Genomic DNA, 20170 nt, shown 5'->3' with positions numbered 1-20170 from the left:
CTTGCACTTCCTCCTGATAGAGCATCAATGTCAGAAAGAATGCTTAATTCACTTTTGATTGTTAAGGAGGGACTAAACATGTATGACCGAAGCCCACACCTTGTACCTATTACAAAGGATTTACTGAAATTAGCTGCCTCAGCACATAGAAATCATCAAGACCAATTGGAAAATGAAAAGAAGTTAAAAGAAAAAAAGAAACAGAAAAAAAGAGCAGAAGAGGATGCACAGAAAAATTTTGAAGAACATCAAAAGAGAGCTATTCATGTCAAGGAAAAGATTATGGCATTGCAGCAGAGTTTAAAACAGAAAAAAATAGAAGAAAGTGAAATATACGCGACAGGCCAGGTTTTGTTAGAAGCAGCAAACAAAAAACTGGAGAAGGCCATTAATAGCAAGAATATGAATGAAATACGGGCAGCACATGTCATGCTTGTTAGTGTTAAAAGTGTTCAAAAGCAAGAGGAAGCAAAAAAGAAGGAAGCTGAAAACATCCAGAAAAATCTTAATAAAAGAACATCATCTTTCATGACTGATTATTTACAGAAGAAGCCAAAGACTTATTAAGTATTCATGGTTTACTGGAAATATTACAGTATATACAAAAAGTTTTAAAATGTATTTAACCATAACAATAAAAAGAAAAAACTTTTACTGCTATTTTGCTGAGTTTTCCTTCCATGTTTTCACTTTGTTTTGTCACTACAGGTAGCTCTCGGTTTACACTGCAGTTCCATTCCTACAAAAGCCGGCACAAATCAAATCAGCGTAAAATGAATCCATATTTACAGTGAGGTATAGCGTTAGATTCTACATAAGTGAAAAATAAGCAAATAATTTTGTTTATTAATACAATATAATGCAAAATACATATAAATTTAATTTTTAAAATGTATTTTATCATAAAATAAAGTGAAATGTTTTTATTAAAAAATTTTAGTTTCAGATCTTGTACATTTTTCGGAAAAAAGAATCCATCTTTAATAACCTTTCCTACACTCGATGATTAAAAAATTAGCTCACAAGAATAATTTAAGAATAATTTATCATTGTAATCCTACGATTTATAGAATTCTACCAAATGATAAGAAGAAAGGAAACCGTAACAATAGTACAGGAGTGTATTCTATTCCTTTAAGTGACCACTGTTTTAATTCAGATCTCGTTTACGTTGGTGCCACTATGAGACTTTTAAAACAGAGGCTTAAAGACCATCTTTAATTGTTTACATTTTTGTTTTCTTTCATTGAGAATTTCGAAATATGGTCGAATATGATACTCCTTTTTACATTTGCACTTCTCTCCCAATCATTGTCTAACTCACAAAGTTCATCCGTCAAACTTTCCATAGTTGAAAGGATACATTAACCTGACGTAGAGCTACAGACAAGCGGAGACACTGATTGGTTGACCACTGGTTGCCGTAGCCCATATATAAGGTCAGCTTGAGCGGGAAAATTGAAGGTGGCTAAGAAGAGATAGATATCGTCTGGCCGATGAGAAGTAGGGTGCGACTATGCAGACGCGAATTTAGAGCGAGCGATTTAGTTTTCGCAAAGGATAACCATGTACAAACGAGAAGCGAGAAATAACGCTGGCGAGAGCGAATTTCTGGTTCTCGCACATATCTGACAGGTTTTGATATTTATCGCATCTCGCCTCTTCTTGCCACATATTCTCATTCGCTTGGAAAATTCGCTTGCTCGCGTCTGCATAGTCACACCCGTGGATTTGTCTCACTAACGATAATTTGTGATTGCCGGAAGTGCTACTGCATCGTAAAGTGTTTTCCTGAACGATCTGATACGGGATACATTCATTGGAACTTTGGATTCGGACACCATTTATTGGACTATTAAGTTTAATAAGTTGACTCGTGGGTACCTAAATGTTTAGTATTTTAATATTAATTTAATGCAAATGTATACATACCCAATAATATTAAACAGAAAAAATAAATATATTCAATAAAAATCTTTGTTTTAACGAATATACAATGTTGCGGCTCGGTAAATACGTCAACACTGAATGAAAATCAGTCTAGCATAGGGAAAATCAGGGAATTACACAGCAAATTGCGCAGCGGCGTAAATTGAGCCGGAGTAAACCGAGGGCTGCCTGTATTGCACTCACTTTTTCTGTATTTCAACTCACTTTTCTCACTTTTTCAGAGGGTAAATGGCACTCCCAGGCCTGATATAGCCATTAAATTCTTTTGGGGTATTGCCAAAAACTATCGCAAAAAAATGAATCATGTAACAATAAAAAAAGACTTTTCTTTACTAGACATAACTGTCTACAAAAAATTTTTCAGAAACAGTAATGAGAAAAAACTCGTGGAAAAATACTTTTTCCCACATTTATTCTCCACTACTTTGGGATAGCACTATACCTGACTATCCCACTGTTGAAAGGTTAATATATTATGATCAACCTATACTTGTTTTTCCTAAACCATGGCTTTTTTTATATTATTGAAAGCAGGTCATCAATCCTTTCTTACCTGGTATTGGCAATTAACTAAATTTTTTAATATTTATTCCCTGTTTTTATTTCTTGGAACATTTCTCATTTTTTAGGATATTTTGTTTTTATCTTTGTCTAAAACAACTTATTTTTTAATTTAATAAATAAAGCTTTAAATTTCTTAAAAGAATTATAACAAGTTTATAAATTCACTTTATTTTAATAGGCATTTTGGATTTTAGTTGAAGATGTGGATAGTGAAGTTATCTTACATCATGAATACTTTCTGTTAAAAAGGTAATTTTTTTTATTAAACATAAATAATTTATTGTTTTATAAATTGCTAAAATTTATTTTATTTTTTTTATAGTAAATTTTCTCAGGATGATCATATTGTCAAATTTTTTGTTCCTGTTTTTGAACCACTGCCTGCACAGTATTTTATTAGAATTGTTTCAGATCGTTGGATTGGTTAGTGAAATTATTTATTGTTTAACTATTGATTTTAAATTTTGATTATAAACTATATGATAGCTATATAACTTAAGTAGATAATAAGTTGCCTTTTGTTATTTAACTGAAAGTGTTTGTTTCACATTATAGTTAGATTTTGAAAATTGCATTTAAAATTACAATGGCAACATTTTCTGAATTTCTGAGAATTATCTATATTTATCGTAATGCTAATTGACTTTGTTTTTTTAATTAGGTTCAGAAACTCAGTTGCCTGTATCTTTTCGGCATCTTCTTCTTCCTGAAAAATATCCTCCACCTACAGAACTTCTTGACTTGCAACCATTACCTGTTTCTGCTTTGAGAAATTCGGTCTTTGAATCATTATACAGTGAAAAATTTCCTTACTTTAATCCAATTCAAACTCAAGGTAAAATTGTTCTTTCTTCATTTGGTGATAATTATTAAAAACAAAATGTTTACTATTAATTATTTATTTTTTAGTATTCAATACAGTCTACAATAGTAATGATAATGTTTTTATTGGTGCTCCTACTGGAAGTGGAAAGACAATTTGTGCAGAATTTGCAATTTTAAGATTATTTTCACAAATACCTGAGGGTCGTTGTGTTTATGTTACACCAAAAGAAGCTTTAGCGGAGCAGATTTATAATGACTGGAATAAATTTGCTCTTTTATTAAATAAAAAAGTTGTATTGTTAACAGGTGAAACAGGAATTGATCTTAAACTTTTGGCAAAGGTAAAGTAAAATGAAATAATCTGAATTAAGAACCAATTTATTAACTTTATAACAATAATTAATAAACATTTCTATTATTATAAAAGTTAAGATTTTTTTATTGTTATTGTTGTTACTAGGGAAACATAATTATTAGCACTCCAGAAAGATGGGATGTATTATCTCGTCGTTGGAAACAGAGAAAGAATGTTCAGAATATTAATCTTTTTATTATTGATGAGTTGCAGTTAATTGGTGGAGATGATGGGGTAATATAAACAAAAAAATTAAATTCCATAACATTAGTTTATTGTTTTATAAAATTTTAAAATTTGTTTTTAGCCTGTCCTTGAAGTTATTTGTTCTCGGATGCGTTACATCTCATCTCAAATAGAACGACAGATTCGTATTATTGCTCTCAGTTCTTCTCTTGCTAATTCTAAAGATATTGCACAATGGTTAGGAGCTGGTACTAATGCAACATTTAATTTTCATCCTAATGTTCGTCCTGTTCCACTTGAACTTCACATTCAGGTAAATAAATATCTGTGTAAGTTTTTCATTTTCATATTGTTTTATGCAATTATCAAGTTATGTTGTTTATTTTATAGGGATTTAATATTACTCATAATGCCTCTAGACTTCTAGCTATGAGTAAACCTCTTTACCAAAGCATAATTAATCATTCTCCAAGGAAACCAGTTATTGTGTTTGTACCATCACGTAAACAGACCAGAGTAACAGCAATTGATATCCTTACATTTTGTGCTGCAGAATGCCAACCATCTCGTTTTCTTCATTGTTCTGAAGATGATCTAGAACCTTATATTCAAAGAATAAATGATAAAGTAAGAATGTACAATTCATTTAGTGATTACATTGTAAAAATTAATTGAAAGGTTGACTTTTTTCTAAATGAAATATATTTTTATTTTAACTCTATTTTATATATTTTTTTTCTGAAATTTAATGAGATGTTTTTGTTTATCATAGTCATAGAGCATTATTACCATGCTTTATAGTAAAGCTCAGCCATACATGTAATGTTAAAGTGTCAACTTTGACCTTTAACATTGCCACAACAAATTAACTGATTTGGATGAAATTTAAAATATTTAGTATCCAAGATGAGTACTGTGGATATCTTAATTTTAATTAAATAAATTCATGAGGGAGATTAACGACACCAAGCTACCAAACAATGTAGAAGGAATCTGCATATATTTAATACTGCTTTTGAGAGCTGACTGTCTCCTGTTTGCCCTTTTGAAAGTTTTATTTAAAAATATTGAATATTTATAAAATAATAGCCATTTTTTAAATTTTAACATATTAGTGATCAATTGTCTATCACATGATAATGTATGCAGGCTAATGGGTTACTGTCACTTGAAAATAAAATTATTGTGAGATCTCAGATAATTATCACATTAATTCACATCTTGTTATTACTTTTGATCTATTAATGCAAGCCTAGTGATTTTAACAATAAATTATTTATAAAATAATATCCCAGTTTTTAAATTTTGGCATATTAGTCAATCAGTTATCATGTGGCATGACTTACTGCAAACTGTTAAGTGAATATAGAATATAGGCACTTTTGCACCAGGGAATTATAGTAATTCTTGTACACTCAAAAGCACTCACAGAATGACCAGCCATTTTCCCTGAGAACTAAGCCTAGCCTGTCTCAAGGACTGGTTCTCTGAATCTCTAGACACTCTTACATGTTTACTTTTCCTTGAAGATTGGCCAAGGTTTTGTTGTTTCCAAGTAGGCATAATCTTTGCTCACACAAATACAGTTAGGCCTAACAAATCATGAACACAATAGGTAACGGTTCAAAAAACCAGCCTTATGTACATGTACTGCCATTTAGCATGATGTCACTTTTTTTAATGCCTCTAAGATTTTGCTAATTATCTAATTATTTTTTTATGTCAGTTCTTCAAATATAATAGTAAACTTCAATAATAAACCTTTCTTATAGCTAATCCCTTGACAGAAAGTACTAATTCATGAGTCCCTATCTAGTGAACAGAGAGACAAATAGACAAATTTTTAATTTAATCAATGTAGATTTTGAGATGATGTGTATCTAAAAGCCTCCTGAACTGACAGATTCAAAATATGAAGTTTGGTTAAAATACATTCAGCCATTTTCCTGTGATGTGGGAACAAACATTTTGACCACTACAGTTTTATTTATATAGATTATTTAATAAATATTAATTTAATAAGAGATAGCACTTAACACTTCCCTCTAGTGACAAATTATTTAATAATTAATTAAAAGTAATCACTGAAAAGTAGTTCCAATGTAATCCAGTAGTAGTTTGGCTTTACAAATTTATCAGGTTTCTTGATGTTTGTTTAAGTATATTGTTTTAATATCTTACTTAAGTTAAATTCTATAATTTTTGCTTTTAATTGCAGACTCTGAAAGAAACTTTGTGTAATGGAGTTGCATATCTTCATGAAGGTCTTACTGCTTCTGATCGTCATCTGGTTGAACAGCTATTTAATAGTGATGCAGTGCAAGTTGTTGTTGTTTCCCGTAATTTGTGCTGGGGAATGTCCCTTGCTGCCCACTTAGTTGTTATTATGGACACACAATATTATAATGGGAAAATACATACGTAAGTATTTGAATGATTATTAATTCAGTGTGCATAGATATATTAAATAACACAATAATATGATTTTTAATATAAAAAATAATATGTAAAAATTAATGTTAAATGTTGATGTTTAAAATCTCTATTTTTAGTTTGTCTGATTTATTGGTTTAGTTAACAAATAATTTTTTTTGATTAAATTAATTTTCTGAATAAAAAATGAAGAGTATTAACTAACTTTTTCAGAAAAATTACCAATATTTTAGAATTTGAAAAGGATAATGGATTAATACAAGAATAAGTATTTAAGTTGATAGAAATACCTCATTCTAATATAATTAATAGTGCTTCATGATTGATAGTTGACTTTCATACAAATAATGTATAATCTAAACCTCAAAAAATATTCAAATTATTTATTAACAATATGAATAATCATGATTACTAATTATATCAATAATCATTTAGTCTATTTTATTAATATGGAAAGATTTCTAGCTTTTTCCTCTAAATAAATAATTTAAATACAATATAATGTTTATGTAACATCAAATTTTAGTTTATATAAAGGTTTTCTAAAGCATCATAATTTTCTTTTCTCATTTCTTGCTTATCATGTTAATAAAATCAACAATTAAATTTTTAAATATTAAATTATACAGGATGGGGAAAATAAATGGGAGAATTTTTTTGTATTCATGGGGTGGTACAAGCTTGTTCAGAAATGCTATGTTGTCAATAGTCTAGCATTTAGTAATCATGAACCAGTGGATAGATGCACAACATGCATTCATCATTAAGACATATTATAAAAATAATGATTGTATCATGGTCACTCAACAGTTATTTCAGCACCAGTTCAACATCCCATTGAAATAATCCAGTGCTGTCCTGACATGCCATTATGACATGGATTAAGAACTTTGAAAAACTGGTTCTGCACTTTAAAAAAAAAAAAAACCTCTGGCTGCAGCAAGTACTGTACATACCCCAGATAATATCACATATGTGAGGCCTCCATCATACATATTCCACAGATCTCTGCATGCCATCTTGCAGTTTAATGTTTTTGATGCAAGAATTAACCAGATTTCCTCTTGTTAATGACCAGACATGGTTCCAACAAGATATGGCAAAGCTCACACAGCCAAAATATTCATGATTGCTGTAAGACAGTTGTTTCCTCAGTCATGTCATCTCCAAGAATGGTGACACTTCTGGGCCTGTAAGATCACCTGGTTTGTCATTATGTGATCTTTTTTGTGGAGATATTTGAAAAGCAAGGTGTATATTAACCTCCCACACAATATTGCCAAGCTTAAACTAAGAATTAGAGAAGAAATAGTTGGAATCCTGTTGGAAATAATGCAATATGTAATGGTTGCTATACACTCAAGAATAGAATGTCTGCACCTCAAAGATGTCATTTTTCAAAAAAATAAAATGCTTTTTATTATTTTTAAGTTGATATATATGTAATTTCTTAAACAAACCATTTTACTGAGTTATTGAGCTTTTATAATCTCCTGTTTCTTTGCCACATCCTGTATAAAAATTATTGGTTTGCACACTTGGAAGTTAGTTCAAAAGACCATTATTTGTTCAATTCTAAAATATTAATGAATTATATTAAATTTTAACATTGCAGTAAAACCTCAATCTAATGGACTAATTAGGGAAAGGGTTGCCTACTGTTGCCAAGTTAATTAAATAAGATGTCTTATTTGAGTATATACAATGAATGATTTATATTCAGTGACTCATTGTTCAACCACACACTAGTGATGAATAAAAAAAGGTTTTTAAATTTTTGTCCATTAAATCGGGGTCTGTTAAATAGAATTTACTGTATTCTTAATATTGTTAAGGGCAGTTTCTCAAAGTATAGCTACCATGACTGAAGTTTCATGTAATAATTTATGGTATATATTTTATTAAATGATCTAAATCTGCTAAATTTCTAAAATCAAATTTTATTTAAAATCTCTTTATTGTATGATTTTTAAAAAAATTGAGAATATTGCACCTTTTGGAGATTCCAATTTTGTATTTATTAAAAATTATTTTTGCTTAACATGTTCTGTAAAGAATATTTATTTACTCAGTTGTGTGAAATTTAAAATTTATTACTTGAATTTTATTTTTTAATAGTTATGAAGACTTTCCCATAACAGATGTCCTACAAATGGTTGGAAGAGCTAATCGTCCTTTAATGGATGAAGATGGTAAAATTTATAAATTATTATGATATTATTTGATATGAGAAGTTTAATAATAATAATTTTCTCACATTAAAAAATTATATTTTCATGTGTGTATTTATATAGTTTGTTTAAATTTCTTTTTAAGGAAAATGTGTTTTATTATGTCAAACGTCAAAGAAAGATTTTTTCAAGAAGTTCTTATACGAGCCTCTACCGGTTGAAGTAAGTTATATTTTTATATATTTACATATATTTTTATAAAATACTAATTCATTCTTATATTTACTACTACTGTGCATTAAGACAAATATTAAATGTATCACATAAGCATTTATTCTTAACTGCACTTGAAAGTTAGGAATTCTCATTTTATATAAATTTTAGACATATTTAATAATTTTTATTATACATTTTTATAATATGAATTTATATGTTTTATACTTATTTGATACATATATATATGTGTGTGTGTTTATGTTTATCTTGTATAATTTAATAGAAGGAAAACAAAAAACAATTCTATCATATAAAATAGATAATCAAATTTTAACATATAATTTGATGACTATACAGAAATAACATAAATGTGTAATTAAAATATATTTTTAAAAACATAAAAATGAATTCTTCCCCTCTTTGAAATTCTTTGCTCTGCAAGTCCTAAGGGATTATTTTTTGTACCTATTGTGAGTTTAGCCAGGTACACAGCGGCATGGAGACTGAGACATTTAGGCCAGATCATCCATATAAATTTCAAAGGATTTGATGTAGACTTGAATGGTTATTTTACAGACATGGATTTATCTTAACTGCCATCATGTTGTTATTCTTAACATGATCATTGTTTAATTTTTTAAAAATTGAAAGTAATTTTAATTGAAATACAATTGAATGTTGTATAAGCTGAAATCTTTCTGTATCTTCTGGAATTTGACTTAGCAAAATTTACTATATTATATACTGGTGGTGATCCATAGACAGCAATATTGAAATGAAATATCAGAGAATATTGAGTGTTTTGATTAAAAATAAAATTGTAACCAAATGTATGAATGTTGTTTTGTTAATAGTTCCATAGGAAAGATGTTTGGGGAATATCATTTGTAAAACTTTTTATGCTATAAGCTGTATGGCTATTTCAGTTACAGTACTTAATTAAATTGCTTGAAGAACAATTTATTTTAAGTGTTTATTAATTCAAATGTCCAATCCTTTCTCTAGAGTCATTTAGATCATTGCTTACATGATCATTTCAATGCTGAAATTGTTACAAAAACAATAGAAAACAAGCAAGATGCAGTTGACTATTTAACTTGGACTTTTCTTTATCGTCGAATGACACAGAATCCAAATTATTATAATTTACAAGGTAATATTTTATTTATTTAAATGCAAAAATGAAATAAGTAGTTATTGAGAGTATTATTTTTTTCCAGGTGTTACTCATCGTCATCTTTCTGACCATCTATCAGAACTTGTAGAGAACACACTGAATGATCTAGAACAATCAAAGGTAAATTTATGTATTGATACAATTAGTTGAAAAATTTAAATGTTATTTATTGAATATATGATTTTAAAAATTTATACTATGTCAATATTTATATTTTCAGTGCATCAGCATTGAAGATGAGATGGATGTCTCTCCTCTTAATCTTGGAATGATTGCTGCCTACTATTATATCAATTATACAACTATTGGTAACTTTTGTTTCTCTTTAATTTCAAACTTATTTTCAATAATATGAAATGACATATTATTTTCTTCTAATAGAATTGTTCAGTATGTCTCTGAGTGCTAAAACAAAGATTCGTGGTCTCATTGATATCATAAGTAATGCTGCTGAATATGAAAGTGTACCAGTTAGACATCATGAAGACAGCATTCTCAGACAGGTTATTATTATTAATTTACATATATTCAATTTTATTTTGTGATATATATTTAATACATATTTTTAATATCTTTAGTTGGCTAATCGTCTATCTCACAAATCAAGCAATCCGAAATATAGTGATCCACATACAAAAACCAATTTTCTTCTACAAGCTCATTTATCTCGAATGCAGCTCTCTGCTGAATTACAGTCAGACACTGAAGATATATTAAATAAAGTAAGTATATTTTTTAATATTTGTACAAATATCTTTTATTTGTTAAAATAAATATTTATTCATACAAAAATATAGGCGGTACGTTTAATTCAAGCTTGTGTGGATGTATTGAGTTCAAATGGTTGGTTGTCACCAGCATTAGCTGCTATGGAATTAGCACAGATGGTAACTCAAGCAATGTGGAATAAGGACTCTTACTTGAAACAACTTCCTCATTTCACTACAGAAATAGTTAAGCGTTGTATTGAAAAAGGAGTAGAAACTGTGTTTGATGTTATGGAACTTGAAGATGATGATAGAAATAAATTACTTCAGTTGACAGATGCACAAATGGCAGATGTTGCAAGATTTTGTAATAGATATCCAAATATTGAATTAACATATGAAGTACAAGATAAAGATATTATTCACAGGTAAGATTTGATTTAATTTATAGTATATTATTCATAAGTAGAGTTTATAACAATTATCAGTTATGAAATTTCTAATTTTAATTTCTCACATATCAGTGGTTCCACCGTAAATGTAATAGTTCAGTTAGAAAGAGAAGACGAAGTTACGGGACCTGTCATCGCTCCCTTATTTCCTCAGGCATGTGATTTTTCTTTTTTTCACAATTTTACTGTAGTTACTACAGTAAATTTATTTATTGAGTTATTTAGAATTATTTAGCTAATATTGTGTTTAACTATTATAGAAACGAGAAGAAGGATGGTGGGTAGTTATTGGAGATCCCAAATCAAATTCTCTGATATCTATCAAGCGACTGACATTACAACAAAAAGCAAAAGTAAAATTAGACTTTGTGGCACCCAGTCCGGGTGAGCATGTTTACACCTTATATTTTATGAGCGATGCTTACATGGGATGTGATCAGGAATATAAATTCAACATTCATGTTGGTCAACCTGATAGTGGGAAAGAGAGTGATAGTGAAAGTGATTAAACAGATCTTCTTTCGTTCACACATTTGTAATGTAAATAGAGACATTTATTGTGTTGATATCATCAATTTTTTTTATGTAAATGGATACTCATTTGATTTTTAAAATAAATGTTTTTAAAACAAAATAAATTTGTACAATTTAATTTATAAGAAATTTTTTATTTATTAATAAATAAAATTATACATAATAACTATTCCTCTTCTAAGAACAAATCTATATTAGTGCATATTTTCTGATATTGGAATATCTGTTGGGAGAAAAAAAAAGTATTCCTTAAAATAAAAATTAAATATTAATGTCAAATATTTAAATGAAAAGCGTATTTTTAAAAGAATCTTTGCTAAATTCTAATATGTAAATATTAACGAATAAGCTGTTCTCTGCTTTGTGACTGCCGTACAATTTATTACAACAGTGATTGCTTACAGAGTATAATTTATGCACACTTTTCCAAATTGGCAATCTATTTTGAAGAAGGCAATCTGAACCGTGTGCTACTTAAATGTAACTGAAGTATACGAGTCTATTACGAATTATTAGTATATAATTTAACCGTATTATATTTTATTTGCACTTACCTCATAACGAAAGCGGAACTGAAGTGGAGAGAACGACTACCCTTTATAAAAGAACGATAACTAAAAATAGAAATCACAATTCCTTCCCTTATTTAGTTATCCGTTCCGGTAGCGTTTTCCAAACTGTACACGTGTTCGTCTCACTTTCTATAACCGGAACATGCCACGTGATTAAATTCGACTCGTTTATAAAACTTTATTCTTATAAATTTGTCAAATATTCCTGGTAAATTAACAAAGTATTAATTTCAGTACAAATTTAACAATTATAGTAACAAATTAAGGTCATTGAACTTTAGTCAAAATAAACGCTTTGACTAATTTTTTATTTTTAGCAATGTATGACACGATTTTAACCTTTATTATTTCATTTGATAACTTTTAACTTACTATATATAAAAGCATGTTTATTATTAAATTGTAAGAAATTAAAATATATTAATTATATAAAATATTGAATCGATTTGACAATTTTGACCATTGATCTTCAGTAAAGTTTCCAAATACTGTTTGTGATCGTTACGCTTCGTTTTTTTAACAATTTGGACAAAATGATGACCCCTCTTAAATGAACTAAAAAGTGAAATTTCATTTTTTTTTCTACCTGTTTGATTTTTTTATTACGTATTGCGTGTACTTTCGATACGCTCTGTCAGAGGTGCACCACATCTTATCTGCTACATCCAACGATAACTACGATTGAATTTCTATTATTAAATTTTTCCGGCAATTTCGACATAAGGTGAGCTTGGTTCGAATCGAAATGATAATTTTTCGTTCGATATATCACTTTCACTTCTCGTTTTCTGTTATTGATTTAATGAATTTAATACCAGAGTTATTGGTATGGCATTCGGCACAAAATATATGGATGGTTGTTATCTGGTTCGCTATGTGATCATCCGTATTTCTTTTGTTTCTTCCTAAATATTCCATATACTGTATATGGCATACCGTACAGCCCCCAATACTAGTCTCCAAGTAATTGCTAGAAAGCTACCTATCGACAGAATAATTAATTTGCATTGTGATACATGGGAGGTGAAACGGGAAAGATGTTACCACTGCCAACAATATTATACATGGTGTTGACCTAGAAAGGAAAATCCTTCTCACGTTTTACTTATCCTAGCACAAAACCCAATCTTCACTTTAATTCTAATCCCAACTCCAACGTTACTGTTTACACCGATGGCTCGAAGTGCTTAGACAATGTAGGATGCAGTTTTGTGGTTTACAGTACCTCAATAACAGTGAAATTTACTACCAGAAAATCCGTCTAAGCAACTACTGTTCTGTCTTTCAAGCAGAACTACAGGTAACCACAGTATAACACGGAGTTATGTTCCAAAAAATTGCCGTGTTATGCGAATCTGTGTTATACGAAACAAAGAACTAGTACGAAAAGTGGGATTAGGTTCCAAAAATTAAAAAAACGTGCTATTATAATTTCATAATTAAGATAAATATCTTTATTAAATTTTCTTAAGAAGTGATACATATTAATATAAATTAGTGTTGTAACGAATAGTATATTCGGCCTCAGGCCGAATACCGAATATTCGACCAGGAGCGTGGCCGAATAGCCGAATATTCGGCCAAACTATTCGGCTCGATTATCGCACGTACGAAAATTGGCGCGCAAACCGCATTATGGCAAGGACCCCGCTCTCTATTGGCCCGCTGTCACTACGCTTCGCCAATCGCATTAATTCTTGACAGTTGAAGCGGACAGACATGAGCGTCATGGCAGTATGTGATAAGTGATGATATCAAATGTGGATAACAATGAAATGTCCTACACGTGTAAATAACGGAGAAAGAACAGAGAAGGACCGCGAAGTGAAAATGTGAAAATAAATAAGAAATTCAGTTGATAACATAATCGAACAAGTCGAGGCTGCTTATTGGCACGAAATTCGCGGCCGTCAATGCCAAACAATTGTTGTCATAGACTTCGGAAAGCTAAATGCTTGTAATGAAAGTCACTTAGCGTGCACGGGCGAAAGCCTGGGGCCGTTCGGGCTATCAAGCTGTCTCGAATCTGTGAAATCATAACTGTGACTTATATCGACGTCCTATCTGTCTCTTTTCTCCGTTATCACCAGGCTGAGTCACGTAATTGTAAAATGGGAACTCTACGACGGAAAAGTGACGAATCGAAAGTATCGTGAGCGCGTATTATGATGTATGCACAGGCATACACGGATTAGAGCGATAGAGGAAAGAGAAAGGAAAGAGCAAAGACGAGCGCTTAAAAAGAAGGATAGGCAGGGTCAGACCCTCAGGTGTGCGAGGATTCTCCAACGATAGACGCGTGCGTGTGCTGATCTTTGTAATTATAAACTGTGAATACATGTGACTAATATTATTTTCTTTTTTATTTTGTGCATGTTACAAGTTATAAATAAATATAAACAAACAACACTAACTCTATGACATTAACTCCAAATACCAAAACGATTAATTTACTGTGTTTTTGTTATTTCTTACTCCTGTTTTTAGGTATTCTGTATTCGGCCGAATAATGAAAAATAGGCCGAATACCGAATAGTAACCGAATATTCGTTACATCACTAATATAAATTAAACAATGTTTTTTTCGTCATCACTAGACAGCGGATTTTAGGCAAATGCCTATTTTTTCCTTGGCATATACAGTACATGGCTAAGATTTTCTACTAACTACTACAGTGAAAATTTCTTCGATATCAAAAAATTTCTGGCCACTTTAGCAGAAATTGCAGTTTGTGTAACTAAAGCCAAGAAAATTTTGAATGACATTTATGTTCAGAATAAGTTTATGTACATCAAGTGTTATTTCACATTCATTGCATATACTATTACTGCTCTTGAAAGTAGTAGGAAACTTTCTGTTCATATAAAACTATATATGAACAAATTGATCTCCTCAACAGAAACTTTGTGATGCATCAGGTACTGCTGCAAAAAAAGTGAAGAAAGAGTTGAAAGCAGTGCTTCAAAAGAGACTCGGATTAAATTGCTTGTTTATTGTGGCTGATATTTTGGCAGGAAAGAAGAACAAAACTGAAAGTGAATTCCCAGTTCATCTTCCAAGGTTGAAATATTGTCCATTATCTTCAGTAGATGTGGAACACATCTACTGAAGATAATGGACAATATTCAACCTTTACAACAGAGAAAGACCATATAATCTGTTATAATTACAACAGAGAAAGACCATATAATCTGTTATCTTCAGTAGATGTGTTCCACATCTACTGAAGATAACAGATTATATGGTCTTTCTCTGTATATAAATTAATTCTCAGTGACAAACGTTGCAACTTTTCTATTGAAAATTTGGAAAAAGTGCTTGTAATATACTGTATTATGAAGCTAACTATGGGAAACAGAGCGAATAAAAATTGCAAAGATAATTATTTGTCTACTTTTGTGTTTGCATCATTCTGAATACGTGCATTTTTGTTTGGAATACATATGTTAAATAAAAAGTTTTCGTTTTGATAAGTAGGTTAATTGTTCATTGTGCAAATTTTGCACAATGAAGCCTAAACGACGCAATTTAAGAGCTTATTTTAAGCGCCTAAAACGCCACTTTTAAGGGCCTATATGTCCTCTGTCTAGTCATCACTAAGCAGTATTAACTGAGGGCGTTTTCTTTTTGGCAAGATATCGTTATCCTCTGAGCATTTTTCTGTATTGTCTTCAGATCCATGCTCTACCTTTTGCAAAAAAATATGTTATTTTAGATTGCTTGCTTTTAGTTAAAATATCTTTATAAATTTCCTTATGTGGTGTTCAGCAGCGTTGCCACAATGAAATTTCAAAACGTACTGAAGCTCCTTCAAAAAATGTACTGTTTTCTTTCAAAATGTACTATTTCTATGATCGGTTATTTTCAATATTGATATACCATCATACCCAATTATTGTGCTTATTTCAAATTCATATTCATGAATACTTTGTTAAATATGAATACTTTAATTAAATATTTCATAAAAAGATTTTATGAAAATAGTTCTATGGTTTTTTGTTAAACACAGCATTAAAAGTTGATTTTTTTAAAATATTATAGTGATGGATAAAAAAAAATTATAAATTAAATATGCGTAGACAGATTCAGATTAAAACAAATAATTTCTTTTACCGAGATTAATAAAATTGAAGTTCATAATTAAGAATTAAATTATAGTGGTAGAAAATAATATACAAGGTACCAATTGTAAACAAGGTATCATAACTACACCCACATTTTTTGTGCGAAAAGTACTGGTAACTATTAAACTAGATGTTCCTAATTGGATTTTTCGCTAGTGTCAAGAAATTTCGTCAATGTCCTCGTGAGAATGTGACACACGTGTGAAAAAGGACCACTGAGTCATAACATTTGCACTTGCAACTACAGTATCTGTATATTGTTGATGTCCACTGACATACACCATGACAGACTCTGGGCATACAGTATTTTGTTATTATTTTAATTATTTTTTCCATGTGGACATTAAAGGGCCTTTTCTTGCCCAGAGTCACAATGGCCAGATGGTGAGGGATGAGACTGAATATATTAGAGATAGACCATACCTAAAAAATAACTGAAGTCCCTGATCCACCAATAGTTTATAACCACTAAACACTGGTGGTTAGTCATAACTAACGTGGAGCATGTCTTCACGTGCCTAACACGTAAATAGGACCCAGTTTTTTTATTAAATCCCCCTTGACAGATCGCCCGTGTGTTGCGTTGCCTTATCCATTTATTCTGAAATCTCCGATCCGGATTCTAATCCAAGTCTCCAGAACAGTATGCTGACACTTTTAACTTATGTCTTCGACCATCCGTCCGTCCAGAATTTAGTATTTAACATTACAAAAGTGATCAAAAGTCTAACTAGAAGGCTCCTTTTATTATACAGTCATTTATAAATCATGGAATATGTTTTTGTGGTTGTCATTTAATTGAATGCGCATATAAATTCCGTCTGCTCAGGCAAATGCACGTTAACACGTCTGATGTGTGTGCACATGCATCACAAGTGCTTCCCTGTATTTAATATTTCAGTTCTAATACATATACTGTATTCTGTAATGGAATTTAAGTGTTATTATCGTTATTATTTAATATTTTTAGAATAATTTTTTTCAAATCTTAATATATTCTGCCAGAAACAATAATAAATCTTATTTAAATGTCATTTCTCGTATTTTATATGCATATCAACGTTCTTCATTTCGAATTTTAAACAGTGACAGTTCGAAGCACTCGAGTTAAAATTTCGATTGAATAAAATCAAACATTTCTTCCAAAAGTCATTTATAACTAATTTTGAATAATTGAGCTAAATATTATCAATATTGGATGAATCATAGCCACTAGAAAAAGGCAGTCTTGTATGCATCAACGATACTCTTGACACTGTATATAGCCTAAACGAAGTTGAAGATCTGCATTTTTTATATAAGGAAGTTTGAAAATATTATTAAAAAGCAGAAAAAGTTAGCATTTTAGAATGTTTTTTTTAAATTTTGTAGCACACCTAAGTGAATTTCATGGCACACTACCACGTCTATTCTAACTTATAAATATCTATCTACACACTGTGAATTAGATGGTCAGTATTCATGTTTTCTCTGAGAGAATTTGATTCAAATTGTAGCATAAATGAGCCGGGGAATAGAGAATCCGAATAAACATTAATATTTTTCGAATATGTCATACAGTTATTGGTAAAAGTATTCCTGAAGTTTTTATTCTTATTTCCGTATGCGTGACTGACTAATCGACCGACAATCAATTACAGATAATAGTTTCACTAGCTGTCACAAAGGAAAAAAACAATTAGCAATACTGTGCAGCTGGTATTCAAGACAATAACATCTTTATTTAAAAAATCTTATTTTCCAGAATATAGTTTTATTATTCTATATTGGGAAACAAGTAGAGACTTTGCGTGACTTGTTTTCATCTTCCATATTGCTGCTATCTTCAAACACCAAGCATTTTATTTGATTAATTTTTTTTTTCTGTTAATATCTCTGCACATTTGATATTTTAAAAAATTATATAATTATATAAAAATCATTTTTAAACTTAGGCAAAAATAGCAAAGAGTATATTCTTTTATATGGAAGATTGGACAATTATAATTAAACATTAATTATCTCTTAATTTAAAAGTGAAATACAACGAACTCTCAAAGGACTGAACTAAAGCAGTCAAGAATTTAAGATGCTTTCCACCTCAAATTAGTAATGGCTTGCCCCTGTATATCATACTTTTCCTTTAACAATAGAGTCGTGCATATATTAACTGCTTTCTGGGGAAAACTTTTGAATTGAAATAACGTGAAGTTCCATTTGTATTAGAAGTTTATATATAGTTAATCGGGGCCTCCTGCCCCTTAGATTTTCATATATTGTCTAATCTTTCATCTATCTAGCTCCTTTCTCGAGATTAAGGAAGGACAGGTGAACTACAATAGAAAGTTATACAGTATATCCAAACAATTTTTTCAAATTGCAGACCAATAACTCAAACTGCTCAAATTCATAACTGACTTTCGTGCAGTATTCAATAATGCTCACTTTTTAATAATTATATTTTTCATATTTTGAAAATAAATAATGGTATAGAAAATAAAATGTATAACCGCGCCCATCTCCATCATCTCAAAGCTGACTCTCACCCTTTTCGTGGAATTAATTTTTAAAAAAAGCAGTCAAACAATGTTTATTCTATAAAATTAATCGAAAAAGTTTGGAATAATCGAGTTTTTTCATGAGAACGTGTTCAAAAATAATTTTTCAAAGGGGGATCTCAAAGAACTCATTAATCGATTCTTGATGAAATTAATAAATTTTAACTAGGAATGTCATTAAAATTCTCTTTATAATTAATCATTATTAATTGTGATTTTATATGATTTTTAGTGAAATAATTTATAAACTTATTTTTTTATATAAGAACTTACATGTGTTAAGTGTCACTTATATACCGGTAATTTACATTTTTAATATATCAAAAACTGTTATTAATGTATAAATATTCGAACAATACTTCTATGTACGAACGACTACAAAACATGACTGCAAATCTTAATAACGTTATGAGACATTTCCGGTAAAAACTCCCGATATAGTGATTCAACCTTGATTAAGTAACCATATAGAATATGGCTATTTAAACCTGTTAACTCGATATTTACATTCGTAAAACTCAATTCCCATATTCATTAAATAGAGAATTTATTAAATTGGTTCGGTTTGATACAGTCAAGCAATACGTGGGAGATCTGTCAATGGAAATTCCACTCGGGAAGACTTTCTGTGGGAAATTATCCGCTATTTAGGTGTTAAACGCCTGAAGAAAACCCGGAAAACCCCACGCGAACAGCCCATATCAGTGTTAAATGATCTTATGACCATTTAGAGTTTGTACCCATGCTTATCATTAAAATAAGACTTTCAAACTATAAAATTCAAACTTGTGTGTAGATCTCGCCATTATATATATATAATTATTATTGCTTGAGGATCTTCAGTTTAGCGCCACACTCGATTTAGCGCAAATTGAAGAATTGTAGTTTGCACTAAATCGAGTGAGACGATAAAAATGTAGTCAAACCTCTGAATAACGGCCATTGAAGAGGACATAAAAATGATTGCTGTTATTGGAGGTTAATGTAAATAAATAGCCTATATACTTCGTCACTTTATGATGTTCTAGTGCAGTGGTTCCCAACCTTTTTTCATTAGCATACCCCGTGACATGTCATATCTCTAGATTGTACCCCTCATTTAAGAAATTTAGTGAGTACCCGTATTGTTAATTTTATATATTGTTACTTTAAATTAAAGAAAAAAAACTAAATAAAAAAATACATAATAAAGTTGTGATTGTTGCAAGGAACATTTTTTGACTAATAATTTTTTAATACTATTAGTTTGTGATACATAATATATTATTTTTTCTGCCATAATAACTAACTTTTTTCTGTACCCCCAAACAACCTATCGCATACCCCTAGGGGTACGCGTACCACAGGTTGGGAATCGCTGTTCTAG

The 20170-nt window shown here is 30.1% G+C and overlaps 1 protein-coding gene across 1 annotated transcript in view; it reads left to right on the top strand.

Moving 5' to 3' along the window:
- The window catches only part of LOC111618445 (U5 small nuclear ribonucleoprotein 200 kDa helicase-like), a 94966-nt gene extending 83296 nt beyond the window's left edge, over window positions 1-11670 (top strand). Inside the window, exons 32-49 of the mRNA XM_023359990.1 lie at window positions 2693-2763; window positions 2837-2937; window positions 3176-3349; window positions 3424-3680; window positions 3800-3928; window positions 4002-4193; window positions 4271-4507; window positions 6099-6301; window positions 8432-8505; window positions 8630-8706; window positions 9706-9853; window positions 9921-9997; window positions 10098-10185; window positions 10259-10380; window positions 10456-10599; window positions 10675-11012; window positions 11109-11190; window positions 11297-11670. Of these exons, the coding sequence (XP_023215758.1) occupies window positions 2693-2763; window positions 2837-2937; window positions 3176-3349; window positions 3424-3680; window positions 3800-3928; window positions 4002-4193; window positions 4271-4507; window positions 6099-6301; window positions 8432-8505; window positions 8630-8706; window positions 9706-9853; window positions 9921-9997; window positions 10098-10185; window positions 10259-10380; window positions 10456-10599; window positions 10675-11012; window positions 11109-11190; window positions 11297-11545 (2763 nt within the window). The 3' untranslated portion in view covers window positions 11546-11670. The remainder of the gene's footprint in view (window positions 1-2692; window positions 2764-2836; window positions 2938-3175; window positions 3350-3423; window positions 3681-3799; window positions 3929-4001; window positions 4194-4270; window positions 4508-6098; window positions 6302-8431; window positions 8506-8629; window positions 8707-9705; window positions 9854-9920; window positions 9998-10097; window positions 10186-10258; window positions 10381-10455; window positions 10600-10674; window positions 11013-11108; window positions 11191-11296) is intronic.
- Window positions 11671-20170: the final 8500 nt, after the last annotated feature.

The sequence above is a fragment of the Centruroides sculpturatus genome, unplaced genomic scaffold, assembly GCF_000671375.1.
Source record: "Centruroides sculpturatus isolate CEXI.00-Female unplaced genomic scaffold, Cexi_2.0 scaffold5, whole genome shotgun sequence".
NCBI lineage: Eukaryota > Metazoa > Arthropoda > Arachnida > Scorpiones > Buthidae > Centruroides > Centruroides sculpturatus.
Note: the sequence above shows the minus strand (reverse complement) of the source record. Positions and strands in the feature narration are given on the sequence as shown.